We start from the raw sequence: 18318 nt of genomic DNA, 5'->3' as shown, positions 1-18318 counted from the left end.
TTACTAATTAACTTTTGACTTATTAAATAATTTTGAAGAGCCCAAACTTCTTCTTAGATTTCATTAACATTTTAAGGCCCAGATAAGTGATTAAATTATTTTTACAAAATGAAGTATGGAGAAATCTTAACCTCTGTATTGGGAAAGACTACAGTGTCTTTACAGTGAATTTTAATTGCAGAAGTATTGCAGAAAAATTGTACTGTGAAAAATTATTCTGGTTATCTCTCCTCTAGCCAAAAAATTTAACAGGAAACACTAGTATGGAGTGTAATAGAGAGAAATACTGGTGAAGACATAGCATTCTTAGCTGAATTCAGGAAAGTATAAGGCAGGAATAAAAGAACTCCAGTAGTTCTTTGGATGGGAGCTTTTGAAGGCAAGCTAGTTTTGAATTACGGCAAAATAGATTAACAGTTGTCAGAATAATTTCTGTAAATTTTTTTCATTTGAGTTTACCTTATCTTCAAAGCTATATGTAGCAGGTCAGTTTTTTGTAACTGTTTAAAGGCAGCATTAAACCAGTGGTGTCATAGGGGTTACTCTCTGGTCTGCCCAGTCATCTCATTTGAAGTTACTTGAGGACACAGAGGTGTGTGAATTTGTACTCCTAGCAGTCCTGGTTAGAAGAGTATTGTAAGCTATGTTGTGTTAAGATTAAGTAAATTAAAACTGGAATTTTTTGAAAATGGGAAGTGATTTCAGACTCCCCCAAAGTCACAAGCCATGAGGTTATCTTGCACATTCTGGTCAATTTGTAGTCCCAGCACAACAGTTAAATAAAAATAAATCAGTCAGTCATGCATCAGGTTTTGTTGCTGTTGCTTATTTGGCTTTTGTATAAGTTTCTTTCCAGCTTCCTTCTCTTTTATTATTCAGGTCTGCTTCACCAGAAGTCCAGTCAGTTTGTGTACAGAGTATGTTAAGAGTCTTTGTGTCTGATTGGCATACAATACAGAAGGTGCTGCTGATGTTTTCTGGGGTTTATTTTTAAAAATAATAGAAGACCTCTGCACTTACTGTGGGGGAACCGCCACAAACTAAAAGTTTTTTGTGTTCCTTAAAATCTGTGTGAGCTGTTATCACCGTTTCCGTTTACATACACACATCTGTTGGTACTTTGCTAGGTCTTAGTAGTCATGGGAGCCATCCTAGAAGTGGAGCAATTTACTTTCCTCCCCATGGGTTTGACTCCCTTCAGTTTTAATGTTCAGTGTTATGCAGAGCAGTGCCTCATAATTTTGGAGTGCTGTAGTGTATCTTCCTTAGGTGAACATTAGATAAAAAAAAAAAAAAAATTAGGTTACTTTTTTTAGTTGCTGTTGTACCAAATAGCTTTGAAATTTATAGCTTCTTGACTATGCAAAACCAGGCAAACTAGGAAAATAATAATGAAAATGTTAGTAGTTTTGATCATCATACTCCAAGAAAAATTGTCTATTAAAACTAGATACCTTTCTTGTTTTAGTCAGTGGAGATACAGTGTTTGTATAGTCTGTTGTGTTTCAGTTTCTAAATTGACTGAAAGGCAATGTTTTTGTCCAGTGCCTTTTGTGTACTTTGTGGAACGTTTACACAAATGTGTGGTCATTTCCATTAGGTGGTCAGGACGGAGAACTTCTTCAAAGGAGAAAGGAGAAATACAGGCAAGAACTAATGGAACAGATGGCTGAGCAACAGCGGAATAAGAGACGGTAATGGAAAGTTACTGTCTTCTTAAAAGATAGTGGCTGAAATTTAAAGGCATTCCATTAATTCAGCGTGGTAAGGAGCAATTTCATAACTAAGGGATTCCAGGCAGCTGAGTAATATTGCATTTAATTAAACTCATTGTCATGAGAGCTTTAGTTTTTAATGAACATATTCACAAGCTTTCAGTGGAATGAAGAAAACCCAGATACTTTTTCATTTTTACAACTGATTTTTTTAATTTCTTATGGGTAAAGAAGCTTTAACTAAAGTTACCTTTTTTTGCTGGTACAGGATTTCCTAAGTAGTTGGCAGAGTTGAAAATGAATTTGTTTTTGCCCTCCAATTTTGGAAAGTAACCATTCCATTTTTAAAGCATTTGATCATCTGGCTTATGCAGAATAAAATATTCATTTCTTCTTTACCTATTAGTCACTATTTACTGAATTATAGTCTGGATACATAAAAACACACAGCAATATTAGAGAAAGGATAAGGAATTAAACATTGGTTACTATTTGACAGTCTCATTGTGATAAAAATTGTATATGCAGAGCAAGCCTGAACCCAGAAATTTCAAAACAGTATTTATTGCTGCACTTTTAAATCATTAATTTCAATGTGTTTGATATTAACTTCTTGAATGTGAATAAAGACAATTCTTTTAGGAATGTTCAGAAAAGTTGTAGTAAAAAAGAGTTGTGGTGGTTACTCCTTTTACGGTAGTTGGATTTTTACTAGGTGAAATGGGCGATTGCCAGGTACTTCTTGAGAGTTCTCTGTATTTACAAATATTATATAATTTCCTTCCCTGATTCTAGAAGAATTCCAGTAGAATCATTGTCTTCTGTTATCCTGTGCTTTCAGACTTCTTTTAACTAGAGTTGTGAATTTGTGTTTTGAAAGAATTAATATAGTTGTTATTGCTTTCTGATTAGATTCTTTTTTTTACAAAAACAAAACAGTGAGAAGGAACTTGAGCTCTCAGTTGCTGCCTCTGGAGCTCGAGACCCAGAAAAGAAGGTAAGAAATTTGGATTTTCTTTCATCTATATAGCCTGTTCTTTGTTTTGAATGGAAGCCCAGGATGATGAGGCTGTGTCACGGTTTAACCCCAGCCAGCAGCCAAGCCTCACGAGCAGTTGCTTGCTCACTTCCCCACCAGTAAGGAAAGGTAAAAGCTGGAAAACTCAAGGGTTGAGATGAAGACAGTTTAGGATGGAAAGCAAAAGCTGCACACACTTGCAAAACAAAACAAGGAATTAATTCAGAGCTACCCATGGACAGGCAGGTGTTCAGCCATCACATATCTTGGGAAGACAAACAACATCCCTCCAAACATCCTCCCTTTCCTCCTTTTCCCCCCTACTTTTTGCACTGAGTATAATGTCCTATGGTCTGGAATATCCTGGTCAGTTGTGGATGCCTTTTCCAGCTGTGTCTCCTCCCAGCCCCCCAGCCACACCCAGGCCCCTCACCAGCATGGCAGCAGAAAAAGCAGAAAAGGCCTTGGCTCTGTGTAAGCCCTGCTCAGCAATAACAAAAACATCTCTATATTATCAACCCTGTGTTCAGCACAAATAAAACACAGCCCCACACCAGACACTGTGGAAAAAATTAACTCTTCCCCAGCCAAAAGCAGCACAGGCTGTAAGTCATTAAACATACTTTCAACATCAGAGGAAAATATTTTCATGGAAATTATTGAGCATTTTCTTTTGCTGTGTCCAAATAGAAATTTGTACCAATAGTGGGTATCATGGAAAGAATTACTTAAGTGTCCAGTGGTAGCCTCTTAAATGCACCCAGTAGTAACCTTTCTTTGGGAATGCAAAGTATGCTGCAGAAAGCTTTCTCTCAATTAAAAAAAAGGTTGTTTTACAGATGAGTTGATCTCATTATAACGGTTTTTAATTTAAAATTTGTAGTTTTTTTAAGTGATCCAATATAGTGTTTAGGATTACAGGCATTTTTATAGGATTTTGTAAAAAGCAAGTTGTTTGGTATTGTGTTGTTTGTAAGACTTAATGCAGAGTTACTACTGTCTCCACTTCCTTAGTAAGGTGATGATTACATTAAGAATTTTGATTAGCATGCATCCAGGAGTAGGTTGTCAGCACTAGTAACATTATTACGAGATAGATAATCTTGCAGAGACTGACAGAATTTGTGTGATTTGCATGTACTTGCTATGTGCCCAAAGCCATTGCAGGTTGGGTGTGGTGGAGATGTGCTGTTTAGGAGGTAGGGTGGTAACTTTCAAGCAAGAATGACTGGTTATTAAGTTAACTGGTTACTGGTTTCAATCATCACCAGTGCTGTTTTTGGGGAATGCTTTGACACAGATTGAAACTTGTGTCATTTTTTGAGGGTTCTGTAGAGGGGCAAGAAGGTCCTCTTTGCTAGAAAATGAAGGTGGATGAATAGCTAGCTGTAAGATGCTATTAGTCAGATCCTTGTGGGTCCTTTCCATCTCTGAATATTCTGTGATACCATTTCTTTCTTTCCGTGAAACCTGGGAGACAGGAGACCGAGAATGCACACAGATGAGCAATAAAGCGAAATCAAAATTCTTACTCCTAAATGGGGAGGAAAAGCACCTGTCTGGTTGCATGTTCCTGCCTTCCGTGTATGAATTGTCTGTCATGCTTGTTTGGTCCCTGTTTCAAACTCAGTCAGCTCGGTTATCTGGCAAAAATCTGAATCTTTTTTTCTGCTTTATTTGGTATAGAAGGGTCAGCTGGCTGATCAGGGATTCACATAGTGAAAGGGAGAGGAATAGAGGGTACAGTGGGAGGCAGGCAGGGGAGGAGGCAGAGCTGAGCAGAGGATGCTGGCTCTTCTGGGTCAGCCGGCTGCATGGTCAGTGTAAACAGTTCTGTGTAATCAAAGCTGACTATGCAGAAGCATGCTGTGCTGCAGCACTCAATATACCATACACATCTCAGTCAGAGTCTGCAAAGTGCCTGTTGTGGGAACAAAATTCTATCTAGAGGAAGTACATGGCATGCATAGTGTTTAAAAGCACTAATTCAGCTGAAAGCCTTCAATTAAGTTGAATTGCTACATTCATTAAACATCAGTCACTGTTAGCTTTAAATTGCCTCTCAGGGAGTGATTCTAATTAGGTGCATTTCTTGATTAATTACAGGTTGGTTAAATAGCAATGCCTGATTAGGAATCTATAAATGTAGACTGTTGTATATGCTGCTTGTTTAAACTGAAAGAATCCCCAGGATTAACTGAGTACTGAAGTCACATCTGAAATCAGCTGTAGAGCTGAAATCTGGGGAACTTTGGGAATGGTTTCAGATTCAAGTTGTTAGTGAGAAGGGCTGTTTTGAATGTTCTGCAGTTCAAGACACTGGATTTGAAAAGACAGATTTTTAAAATTCAGTTGCTTTAGCTAGTATCTGTTACCTAATTCTGTGTTCACATCTAGAAATTTGAAGTTAAATGCTGTAAGCAAATATTAATGTCTAGTAGATTTTGAGAATTTTTATCTAAACACCGTAGTCCTTGATTGGTGAGTACTAACTGCCTTGTATATACTGTCTTGCAGCTAAATGATGAGGAGGTAAAGATTTAATATTTTGTTGAAATATTTCCATATTGTAGGGTATATGGTTTTCTGGTAGATATTTAATATGTAGCTGGTTTTGAGTATTACTTTCTCCGAATGCATGTTAGTTGAAGAACTTTAATATTAAGACCAATAAATTCAGAACAAAATCTCTTTTACTTATGCAGTGTATGATTTTTTCCATTCTTCTATTCTGTTGCCTTATCTAAACAAACATTAGAATAGTTATGCAGAGCAGTAAGGGCTTTCCTGGTGTGATAGGATAGTTCTGAAACGGACTTGCATGCCTTCACTTTATTTGCATGTTGCTTTTGACTTTCTTCTGAGGCTGACAGTTATCAATAAACATTTGCTATTCTGTTTTCAAAAGAAGTCCCCCCAAAAACTTGTAATTTTTGTGGTTGAAAAAATTAAATAAGACCAAACAAATTTAAAAAATAAAAGAATGGTATTGCGAGGAAATGTTTATTGGGAAAAGTCTCAGTGTGTGTATTTGATTTTAGTTTTTACTGATTATGAGCTATTTCAATCTTGTTGTGGAGGGGAGGGATTTCAGAAACTTTTCTATGCATAATATGAGAATACTGTCACTGTGGAAAATTGGCAGCTGTAGATAAACTGTTCTACAGACACCTCTGGAAATGTTCTTTTTTTCTGGGCATTAACTAGATTTATATACTTTCTGAAACTAATGATAAGATTGCTTTTTGTAAATCTCTGATAAACTTCCTGGATTTCCTCGTAATATTGGATTCCCAGTAGATCATTAGGAGGAAAAAATGCAGTTATTAGAAATTTGAACATTTGAAATTTGAAAATTGAATCCAGTGAAGTGTTTAACCCAATGTAAATGGAGGTTCAGAATATTTCCTAGTCATAGGGTAACTGTTTTGTTTTGGTTTTTTTCCTCTCTCTTTTTCTTACTTATTTTTTTTTCCTTCAGCCAAATAGATTGAAGCAGTTCGGCTTCACAGCGAGAGCTTTTGAAGAGAAGGTACCTCCTGAAAGGCCCAGAGTGGCTTTCCAAACTCCAATGCCAGCCCGTTCAGCCTCTCCAGTGAATGAAGACTCTCAGAGTGATAAAGACTTTCAGAGGGGTCTACTCAGCAGTCTTGGGGAAATGGTAGCTCCCAGGTGCTTCACCATCATGTTCATTTTACATGTTAAATAAGATTGTTGTTTAGCATGTTATTACTGCTGAGGTGGAGCTCAGTAGTACTGTTGATCCTTCTCCAAGGAACTGATGAAGGTAGAAATAATATTTTGACAATTAACTACTTTGCAGTGGAATAAACTTTTAATGTCAGTTTCCTCATAGTTTATTTGAAAGCATCCATGGAGGCTGGATTATCTCTGAAGGCAGCTCTCTCACAGTGGATGTTTGTGTAAGATAAGGGTTGAGCTGTAGAAATTATGTCCATGTCTGTAATATGGAATCATGTTGTGAGAATGCTTGGGCACATGCCCTGCAGAGTCCATGTTTTCAGAAGGCTGGCATGGCACCAGTTTGACTTCTATTAATTAAGCAGTCTCCTAGGGTTGAGCTCAGAAATGCACTGTAGGCAAGGACAGCTTCCACTAGGTACTGTGATTGGGACTAAACTGTTCAGGGAGAGAAGGAGCTTCGGGCATGTGGCTGAAGCTGTGATGTGCTGTTCACCCTTTGACCAGATCTTGCCTTGTTTTCTTTACTGACATAGTCAGGAAGTACCATTAACTGAGCCACTTAAAGAAGGTGTGCCTGCTTTATGTTCTTTAGATCTTGGGAATAGTCTGGGTTCACATACTACTCCCTCAGGGAAGGTTAATTCCCTACTGAGACTTATTGTATCTTGTTCCTGCATGCCACTAATGAGAGGTCTTCAGATGAACTAAATCTAGAATTTTTCCATAATGAATTCTCTTTCTATCCTCATCCCTGCTTCATTTTATTTCCCTCCCTCTCCTACTCTCCTCCCCCCTCTTCTTTTGATGATATCTTTTCAGTTGTACAACAAACCAAGGAATTGTGTCCCTTTTTTCTTTAAGGCTTGCACCGTTGCCACCACCTCCACCACCAGTTTTAACAGACAACTATAAAACACCTTATGATGATGCTTATTACTTTTACGGGGCTAGGAATCCTTTGGATCCTGCTCTTGCATACTGTAAGTTGATGATTTTAGGTGGCTTGGTTGTTAGAGTCATTCATATGACTGCTTTTAATCTAGTTAAATGATGAATAATGTAGAACTTGTAACCGCAAATTAAACCCCTTTTTAAGATGTGTATTGAAGGAAAAAGGCTTTTTTTCAGTACTGTTTTTGAATGAAGTAATTTTCTCCAGCAACCAAAAGGGGTGTGACTTCCAGGAATCTTGTTCATCACTTGAACAAGCTATAGTCTCAGGTTCTTTGCTGTTACTCTTCCCAGATAATTTTCTTTATAATATTGCTAATTAAAACATTATTTCCTAAAATCACTTAAATAATAATTAGTTACATGTTTAGGTGTTGTTACAGATATAATTATCAATTTTTAAAGATATTTATTAATACATTAAATATATTAAAATAATGTATGAAGTGGTCTGCTTTTATATTTTAAGAACTTGTTTTTTGCCTGTCCTTTGCGTCATGATGATTTCATGATTGAAGCTATTGTGATGTGTGTAGGGAGGGGCTGGATTATATGGTGTTTTTCTCTTTTTTCTTTTTTTTCTTTTTTAGAGAAAAAAACAAATATTTTAAATTTTTTGTGCTATCTTCATAGAAAAGGTAAAATAAAAGAGAAAAAAAGCTTAGAGAAATAACTCTTTTACTAGTTGATTTGAATGACATTAGGAAAGAATGAGGATGTCTCACCATTAAGCGAGTAATTTAATTTTGTTAGTTGATGTAGAATATGTTAATGAGGTAATATGTAAAATCTAAAGGGATTTAGTTGAATTTAAGAAATAGATTTATACCTTGGCATTGTATTTCTTGCTTTAGAGGGCATTAAGAGTTAGCTGAGTTTTTTATAGAAGCTGAGAGTTCTGTTTGTTCTATACTCACAGAGTTTGAGTAGAAAACTCTGTTCTTTTAGATAATGACAAATATTTATATGTGAGCATTCAAAATTTAAAATATGGTTTGTTTTGATTCTTTACTGTGCAGATGGTACAGGAATGATGGGAATGCAACCCACACCAAGTCTGGATCCACCATTAGGCCAAGCTTCAGTAGAGCAGCCCGTGTAAGTATTAGCTATATTTGTATTCTTTGTGTGTATTTATCTGTATTGATTTTTTTGTGTGTTGGTAATATTTTGCTGAGAACAGATATGCCTTTCAAATAAAATGTGTTAAAGACAACTCTTCAAACTTCTAATAGAGGATTTCTATCTAGACAATAAAAAGTAATTCAGTGAACTGCTATTTGTATGGACCTAAGAAAATGTTTGGGATTATAAACTGCCAGGCTATGGGAAACAACAGCTCTTAAATACTTTAGGAGGGGATTTTTTAAAAATTTTTACCTCACTCTGGACCCTGTGATGTTGTCCTTTTATATGTGTGATTTTTCAATTTAGAAGTAACATTGGACAGAGGAATACAGGAGACAGACAAAGAAGCATAGGAGTGTATTCTGAAGAAAAAACAAAGCCTTCCAAAGAGGCAACATTATCTTATCAACAAGAATTACAGCAGCAGGTACTGAATGCTAAACCTTCTAACTCTTCATTCTTTTATTCTTTGACATATAATGGTTTTAACTATAGTACTCTTTCAGACAGTTTTATGTAGCTTACAAATAAAAAGCTTTTTAGCTCTCCTTTCTTCCATCACTTCCTTCCTCTGACCCTGCTTTACTTCATTTTCACTCTCCAGGTGGACAGTAAGCTCTTCAAATTTTATGTCAGAGGCAGAGAGAATGTTAAGAATGTCACAGCAAACAGATTAGTTCCAGGCATGTAGCTTTATATAATTATTTTCATAAACATAAGAACATGCATCTTAAAAGGAATGGCTTAAATTGCTCTGATATTCCATTATTGCTAGAACTATTAAGAACAGTCTTAATTTTTGTAATTTCTTCATGATCATTTGGACACTAATTCAAAGGTTTGCCTCATGTTTATTTCCAGTGTGTTTGTAGGTGGTGTCTTGCTTCTTTTTAGCTTGTCTTTTGATAGACTAGGCAAATTTTTAGGGTCTCCTGTTCCAGTAGACATCTGAGTCCTATACTCACTTTAGTGGCCTTTTCCTGCTGCACCTTGTGGGAGTTTATAGTTATAAAATGTATTTGACCATGATGAAACATATTACTTTTGCAGAAATTTTCCTAGAACCCAGTTCAGGGGCACTTAATATTTTCTTATCTTATTTTTTATATATTTTCTTGGTAGACGTAAATAATACCTATAAAAATTAGTTCTAATTATGTTTTTGCATAAGGGATAAAGGAAAGGCTGCCAACCAAGGTCAAATAAAGAATATAATAACCATTTACAAATAGTGTTGTATACAGTACACGTGGTTCTCTGAAGGCATTTTCTCACTATAGTCCTAAGTATTACCTTGCTATATCAGAGACTGCACAATATGACATAAAAGTCTAACAAACATGGCATGATACAGTCTTTTGTAGTTGTTATGGTTGAAAGCAATTAGGATATTCTTCTTTTTGCTACAGATAAACCTGACTGATGATTTTTGTAAACAGTTGAAGGACCTAGATGTGTTTTTGTTGACTCATTGTATCTCTTACGGAATTGTGATTACTTGATAAAGGGAAATTACAGAAACATAGAGTGGCCTTGGTTGGAAAGGAGCTTGAAAATCATCTAGTTCCAATGCCACTGCCATGGACACATTGCACTAGACCAGGCTGTGTGACGCCCCATCCAACCTGACCTTGAGCACTTCAGGGGACGGGACATCCACAACTTCTCTGGGCAACCTGTTCCAATGTCTCACCACACTCATAGTGTTTTATCTAATTATATTCATCTAATGAAATGTTTTTCTAATGCACATGAGAAAAAAATTAAGAAAAATACATTAATATATTTCAAATACATAAGTAGTCAGTGTTTTAAAAGCTTTGAGGAAAAAATGGACTTTTTAACAGCTGTTCACTTTATAAATTCTATTAATTAGGAGACTTAACTACATAAATGATTTAAAGAAAAAGAAGAACGAAGCATATGAACATTCCTGAGTTATATACCTAGATCATAGTGAATTACTACAGAAAACTATTTTATGAATGATTATAGAATTGTGTAACATTCTGTTAAGGCATTTACTATTTAGAGTCATCTCCAGTCTAAGTTTTGGTTAAACAAAACATACCAGATTGAGAGAAGCATGTGCAGTAATACTGTAGAATTTTGCCTTTTTAATTTTCAGCCAGTATAAACACCTCTGTCAAAGATCCAAAGATATGGAGCTTTTGATCTCGTGCAAATGTCACATGTGGAGATTTCTGGAATTTGGAAGTCTTATAATGTGTACGATTTTTCTCTGATTATGCACAACTGGATAAGCACAACAAAAAGCAATGCACTGTCTGCAGTGTAGACACTGAACTCTTCGGATTTTCTTGCTGTAGATGAGGGAAATAGATAATGAGAGCATTCAGTTTGCTCTGTTAACTTTTTATTCAACTTCTACTTAATGTGATATTATTGTGGAACTAACTTTGGCTGGTTTGTTTTTAGATAAGAGAGAGAGAAGAGCGACGCAGACAAGAGCAAGAGGAGAAGGAGAAGTTAGAAGCAGAAATGAAGAATTACAATCCCTGGGGAAGAGGTGGTGGTGGTGCTCCTCTCAAAGATGCAGAAGGAAATCTGATAAGTATGTTTGTGAAAATTATGGGTTGTCTTTTCAAGACTGATGTTTTAATGCTCTCATAACGGGTTCTATTCAGCCATATTATTCCTTGTTTTGTAACACTGGTAGCTTTTGACAAATAAGACTTTTTTCAAAGAGATGCACTCTAGGAATAATTGAGTTATTATTTTGATTTCTGTAGAATCATTCAAAGAGTACAATTCAAACAAAATGGGAAACAGTATATGTCAACTATAAGTGAAGACACAATGCGGTTGTAAAGGGAGAAGGAGGAAAACAAGCTGTCAGAATCATCTGCAATACAAATATGCTAAAGTTTGTTTTGAAGATTTTTATTTAAGTATGTTCTAGGAACAGGTTTTTAGGTTTTTTTCTTTTTAAAAATGATTTCTTAGGCTTAGAAATCTCTATTTGTGATATGAAAAATGGAAATATGTTTATATAAATATACGAAGCTAAGTGGAATATTTATATTTCCCAAAGTAACACTGCTGGTAAGTGGTTATATAAAGAGCACTCAGCAATAATATTTTATAAGGCTTGCTTTTTTCGAAGTGCTGTTTTATACAAGATGGGAGTAGTGAGCTGGAAGATAGCTATGATCCTGGTTGTTCATATACCCTTCCAGTAAATCATTAAATATTTACTGGATAACAGTTTATATACAAAAGTAATTAGTTTTAGTTTTATGACACCTGAGCAACATATGTCAAAATTAATAGTATATTTTGAGAGTAGTGAGTAAAGTTTAAATGCTTTTTAAAGATTTTGTGGCCAAATTAAAAGTATAGAAGCTTCTATTAAGGGTCTAAGCTTGTGTTTATCCTCAGGGCAGGTAGAGGTGTTCATACTGCCTGACTTCAGGCACTGTGTTGATGTGTTTGGCTTCTTCCTCTGGTCTTCAACAGTGGTGTGACTGGAAATGTAAAGGTCTCATGCTGGCCTGAGCTCTGCACATAACTGCTGAGAAGTTTATCTCTGTCTGTAAATGAGAAACCAAGAGAAAAAAGCTTCTTACCCTGTTTTCCTGAGTTAAATATGTAAAATACTTTTCCCACTGTAGCTTGGCAGCATGATTGATAAGCTGTGAGTCGAGTGTCATGAAACAGGACGTGCTTTCTGACATGTCTTTTTTATGTCGTGTGACTTGTCTTTTTATCCTCTTAAAAATGTCTGTATTAGCTTTTGAGACTCTTGATATATGCAAAGGTTGCTTTACAGAGGGGCATGGAATTTAAAGTTCTCAGAATCTGTGTGCTTAAATGACTACAGTAATTCCTAATTATCAGAAACATTATTTCAAAGGGTAATCTGAAAACTCTGCTGTACTTTTTTGTTTTGAAATCAGCCTTCTAAGTGTAGTATGGTAACACTGCAAAATGAGCTGAAATTAATATCTTTGATCAGGCACCGTGTAAATTTTGATGAAAATGTTGCATAATGTTGCTTTGCTTACATATTGAAATCTGCACCTGGATATTACTGAAGATGTGAAGACCAAAATATGCTTAAGTGCATCAATTGCACTTATTTCCCTCAACAGTAATTAGAGAGATTCAGCACTTAAAATATCAATGATACACTCAGAAGTATTTTACAGCTTTAAGGAGATAGAAGAAAGGGTGGTTTCTAAATAACTGCTTGTCAACACAGATTTGTCAGTCAGTTTTGTCTTTGAGTTCTTTATCTTTCCAATTAATAGCATTTTGAGGCAGGGGAGGAGGGAGGTTTGTTTTTTTTTGTCAGGAAGAATCATTCCTGACAAAAGAAAAGTGACAAAATAAATCTTATAATCTGTTAGTTAATAGTACCTAATTATTAGAATCTCACCCTTAGCCTCTGTATTCTTGTCTTTCCCCGAGTTTTTTGTTCCCATGGCTGATATGCTCAGGAAAAGTGGAACCTGGTCAAAACCCCTTGTATTTTGGAGAATCTACAGAGAATATGTCTTTATGAGATTATGAGATTAAGACACTATAAACAGTTATTTCCCCTTCCCTTTAGCGGACTTGACTGTCATGCACAAGCGAAATGAAGAGGCATATCATAATCCAGAGGCAAGACTATATGAAGATAAGAGGGCTATTGTTGACCTAAATTTGGCCTCCTCAAGACCTGAGAACTCAGAAGCATCTACAAATAAAATAGCAGGTTTTTAAGAATACTGTATTACTCCTCTAACTATCCATTAGTCTTAGTGATCAAAATTCCATAGTTCTTTACTTCTTTCTGGTGATCCTATGATAGTGTTAGTGCTCTCTACCTGTGAAGTCAGTATCATGTTTCTTTCCCAAATTTCTTCATTGCTGTCACTGTGTACTCTTAAAATCTTACTTGTCTTGTCAGTAATGATAACTAAAGATGTTTTGGCCCTGAAGAGTCAGGATCAGTAGATTAGTTTTCCAGATTTGGTGTTTTCTAATCAAATCTTTGTACATGTTTGTTTTATTTTTAAATGACACATTAAAATATAGCTGTGTAAGGTGAGACTGTGGAATAAAAGGAGGTCTTCGGGTGTATGATGTTAGAGGTTAAGGTGAAATTGGTACAGTAACTACGTTAACAAGTTCTAAAAGGTTACAGGTAAATTGGAGCCCTGTGCACTGCCTCCAAGTTCTAGTGATTTTGATTTATTTTCATATTTTGAAACTAATGCATCTTTATCGTCTTATCTTTTGTGAGACATCTAAATGAGAGCACTGTGTTAATCCAGACCTGTCCCTAGTTTAGCATGGGCAAAGGCCAGGATTGGTGATGGTCATCTCAGCTCAGCTTAGATGCTACTTTTCTTTATCTTGTTTGAATTGTTGCACTTCTTAATAAAGAATAACATGGTATTTGGGGCGTGAATCTATGTTGCACAATTGCAATTCAGGATCCTTACCACTGACTTTTGTCCCACCTCTCTCTTTATCCCCAACAGATGGTATATTTAACCATTTAGTAAGAAGTGAAACAGGAAGGCTGATAAAGTAATAATGTAAAACAGCCAAGAGCCCCCAGTTAGATCCCTTATTTTGGGATCGGGAGGTAGTGTAGATCAGTGATGGGAACTTTATAGTCTTGCACCTTGAATTTGATCAGCCATGTAGTAGAGTGGCTTTGTGTATGTTTTGGTGGGCTTGGTTACTTGGTTTTGTGGTTACTTGGTTTTTTGTTTTTTGGGGTTTTTTTTGGCACACTGCTCTGTTAAAAGAGGAACTTGCAGGATAGTAGCTGGTACACAGCAGGCATTTTCCTTGATATTTTCCATAGTAACTTGTCTGTCTTGTACCCATGCCTTCTAAACTGCATATAAAATTTAATCTGCTTTTTTTATATGAAAGTAATTCCATCATGAAAGAACCACATGTAAATTTAGTTATATTTTGGAAGGATTCAAGCATTGCTTCCATTTAAGGAAAAATAATCTCAAAGTTTTACTCCTTGGTATGCAAACACACTCTTCTAAGGCTAGGCTGTAGCAGTAAACGTGCATTCCTATGGGAATACTTTAATGTGTTATTTATGTTTTCATCTGACTTGGGTGTTACACTATAGGGAAATGTAATGTTCATCTCAGCTCAGTGGAGCTATTGCTCTTGCACATCTTTGAGGCACTATCCTTCAGAGCAGGCATGATACGAGTAAAGAACATGCTGTATGAGTTGGAAAGTTAACACAACTTACTCTGCTTTTCCTTTACTTCTTTCTTTGTCCTCTGCTTCTTGTAGGGATTCTGTTCTGCAAAACCTGCTCTGTGTGGTATCTGAATTAATCCTCCTGTCTGGAGCTTTGGGGATGGTATGGTTATGTCATGGCCGTAACTCAGGGCTAAAGGAAACCTGACACTTCAAACTTCATACTGGCAGAATTCAGATTTCTGACTGCTTAGAATTTTATTTGCCAGTCTGAGACTTTGCTTTTTGTAGCATCCTTTGCTATTTTGTGTAAATATTTGTTCTGTTAGGATGCTGTGTTGAATTGCAAGCATTAAAGTTACAAGGTGTAAAGTTTTTGCTATTGTAATTAATTTGCAGGTAATGTTCTTAGATAATAATCTACAGATTGAACAGTAGAATGGGTGACTTTAGTAGGTATTATTTTGTAGAAATGCAGCTCACTTGGATGGTGTTAAACAGTTAAAACCTGGCAATTATTCCAGGCAGAAAATGTAAGAACTTTCAAGCCCAGCTGTAGCCTTGAGTTACGACTGCCATAAGCTTCCTTTTGAAACAAGTGTCTTGGATTCCCCCTTGCTCACCCTGGCTTCCTGTCTTAAGTTTGTTTTTTATCTGTGACCTTTCCCCTCCCTTAGGTATTACATTTGCACAGGCCTCTCCTTTTGCTCGAGGTAATGTGTTTGGTGAACCTCCATCTCCAGAGCAGCTTAAGCGACAGGAGTCCTACAAGAACTTCCTGCGTCTACAGGTGAATGCTCATGCCAGCTATCATCCAGTGAAATAAATTGTAAAAAGAGGGTTTACACTCAGAGTAAATCATCACTGCCCACCAAAGACCTTACTTGTGTTATCACAGCCAGGTCTGCACACAAGAGGTGTACTTGTACTAAAAGCTACATACTGTAGAGTTTCTTGGATTTTGGCTTACACAGTATCATCACTTAGACAAGCATTTCTTAATAGCTGGCTTCTTTAATCTAGGCTCTATATATTTTTTTAAGTACAGTTCTCTAAATATGGTATTGAGTTCTGAAACTGTGCATAGAGTACAGGTTTGCATACATAAATGACTACAGAAACCAAGATGTTTGCCCTTGGAGGTCTATGTGATAAAAATGCATGGGTATCAAAATGAAATGGTGATCACAGTGTAGTTATTTTTTGATGGGCGTATAAAACCTGTTTTTTCTTCAACCAGCTTATGTCTTCTGTCCGTAATACTTCATATTTTATCTTATGCTGCACAAATTAAATATTAGTGCAATTAAATACCATTATCAAGGAAATAATAGATAATTTAAGAGACTACTAAAGTCATACAGTAGTTTGATGTGGATCTCTTGAAAAGAAAAGATCAAGGGTTTTTTTCCATGCATAGGGCTGCCAAATAGACTAAAGAATGGGCAAGAACTTTTTCTTCATTAAGTCAGCACTTTGTGTAATAATACTGAAATTGTGTAATGGATGATTACCATATCTTTTTGGTTTCCCATCTTCCATTATGTAACCAGTGAATAAAGGTGTTACTCCAGCACATCTTGAACAGAGCAAGTGTTAGGAAACACTCTGATTTGATTAGTAGTGTTTATAAGTAGTTTTCCTGTAGGGGGGTGGCTCCAATGGCCAAAAAGAAATAGTAAAATAGAATCTTATTTTAAGGGAATTCTGAAGCTGAAATATAGGACAGGCTCTAGGGTTCTTTCAGTTGCACCATATAGCTTGTGATTTTGCAAGTAGGTACTTCAAAAATCATGGTGGTAAATGTTGTTAATCAGATTGTTACTGGCTATTGACATTTGAATACTTTTTTGTTTTTAAGATTGAAGAAAAGAGACGTAGGGAAGAAGCAGAGCGAGAGAAACTTAGAATGGAAGAAGAAAAAGAGGAAAAACGACTTGCAGAGCAGAGGATGAGGATTCAAAAAGCATATGAGGAGGAACTAGAGGAGAGAAGGAGGAAAGATGAGGAGGTGTAGTATTTTGATACTTTGACTTCTTTCCATCCTAAACTAACCCTTTGTAATATTTGTTGTCTAGAAGGTAAGCTGAGAAGCGTCCTGTGAATTGATCTTTCCTTTTAAATGGGCCTGCATTAGGCAGAGAAGTGGAAGATTGTCAGCATTAACGAGCTCATTCTTCTCACTCTTCATGCTATACTACAAACTTGAAGTATTTTTTAATTCTTTCAAGAAAAAAACTGTAGTTTTATAAGTGACAGTTATGTTCTTCTTTCTAAAAGAAATTGGTAATGAGGCCGATAAAAAGCTTTATCAAATCGGTGAATTAAAAAAAATCATCCCAGTTTTTGTCTTAAATCTAGCTCTCATAGAATTATTTGAAAAATGTAACTATGCAGGAATGTTTTGTAAAGAGTTTTTGAATTGGCAAGGAGATATCTTTGAGCTAAGAACACTGCTTGTTTTGGACGAATGCTGATCTAGTAAATACTTTCCATGGAGGTAAATTCAAACCTAAATCAATACCCATGGATTTAATTCATACCCCAAATTTTTATTTCTTAGGTTTGCATTTTTTAGTAAATTTGCATTATTTAGAATATAATAAATAATTGTAGGAAGAGGACACAAGGCCATCAGAGAAAGAGTCTTTCAGTGCTTTATGGGATTATGGAAGATTACGATGTAGGACTTGAAAATTTCTAAGATGGAATATTTATCTTATATTCTAAATTCTCCTTCCCTAGTATGAGCAGATTAGTTGGATGAGCCTTGTCTTCTGGATACCAGAGCTGGTCTAGCAGAGAGTAGGGAGCTACCTGGTGTCATTGCTATTCACAGTCAGACAGCTAAAACTGACACCAGATGATAATTGCTGTGTGGTCTTGTGCTAGTGTGGTGCATGTCTGCAGTATGTTTTAATTGAATCCTAATTTTTGGAAATGACTCCTACAGTTTAGCCTTAGCTGATGGCAGATCTGGGGTCACAAACTGGTGTTTATAGAAGTTATTAGTAATTCTGTTTAATGATGTTAGCAAATCCAGGGCTGCTGCTGTTTGATATATTTTAATTTGGATATTTAAAGTCAGAATAATGAAATATGCTTTTTTATTTCATACGAACCACTTTGATGTGTAATTTTAACTTCTCAAAGAGAAAGAAAACAAATTACTAATTGAGCCTTTTTTATGTATTAATTATGTTACAGCGAAGATTAAAAAATAAAGAATTAATTCAATTAGATGAAGAAAGGAAAAAAGAGGCAGAAAAACAAGGAAAAGAAAAAGAAGAAAAGCAAGAGGAACAACTTAGACAATATTTTGAGAAAGAAAAGACGGAAGAGGAAAAGAAGATGGTATGTTAAGTCACTTTTCTTAGAAAACTTCAAAAAAATAACTGGATTTTAAGAAAATCACATGATTTCTTAGACCTCTACCTGCAGTGTTGTTCCCCTCTCAGTTTATCCAACTGCAGTATACTTAAAGCACAGAGAACAGAAAAAATGGAAAAATCAGACATACTGCAGTAGAAACTTATCTTGTTGATCAAATTTGCATTGAAAAACAGTAAAAGCAAGATTAATAATCTGCACTCAATAGTTGATTTTTAT

At 35.8% G+C, this 18318-nt stretch overlaps 1 protein-coding gene across 12 annotated transcripts in view; it reads left to right on the top strand.

Moving 5' to 3' along the window:
- CSPP1 (centrosome and spindle pole associated protein 1) overlaps positions 1-18318 on the top strand; it is a 61752-nt gene that overhangs the window by 24870 nt on the left and 18564 nt on the right. For 10 of the 12 annotated variants that reach the window (XM_068187322.1, XM_068187307.1, XM_068187297.1 and 7 more), the window contains 11 exons: positions 1601-1694; positions 2655-2712; positions 6215-6405; positions 7300-7418; positions 8409-8487; positions 8824-8944; positions 10957-11092; positions 13094-13240; positions 15387-15499; positions 16571-16720; positions 17917-18063. In XM_068187322.1, the coding sequence (XP_068043423.1) occupies positions 1601-1694; positions 2655-2712; positions 6215-6405; positions 7300-7418; positions 8409-8487; positions 8824-8944; positions 10957-11092; positions 13094-13240; positions 15387-15499; positions 16571-16720; positions 17917-18063 (1355 nt within the window). The remainder of the gene's footprint in view (positions 1-1600; positions 1695-2654; positions 2713-6214; positions 6406-7299; positions 7419-8408; positions 8488-8823; positions 8945-10956; positions 11093-13093; positions 13241-15386; positions 15500-16570; positions 16721-17916; positions 18064-18318) is intronic. The other 2 variants (XM_068187314.1, XM_068187341.1) reach the window with 1 other exon arrangement.

The sequence above is a fragment of the Anomalospiza imberbis genome, chromosome 1 (assembly GCF_031753505.1).
Source record: "Anomalospiza imberbis isolate Cuckoo-Finch-1a 21T00152 chromosome 1, ASM3175350v1, whole genome shotgun sequence".
Lineage (NCBI taxonomy): Eukaryota > Metazoa > Chordata > Aves > Passeriformes > Viduidae > Anomalospiza > Anomalospiza imberbis.
Note: the sequence above shows the minus strand (reverse complement) of the source record. Positions and strands in the feature narration are given on the sequence as shown.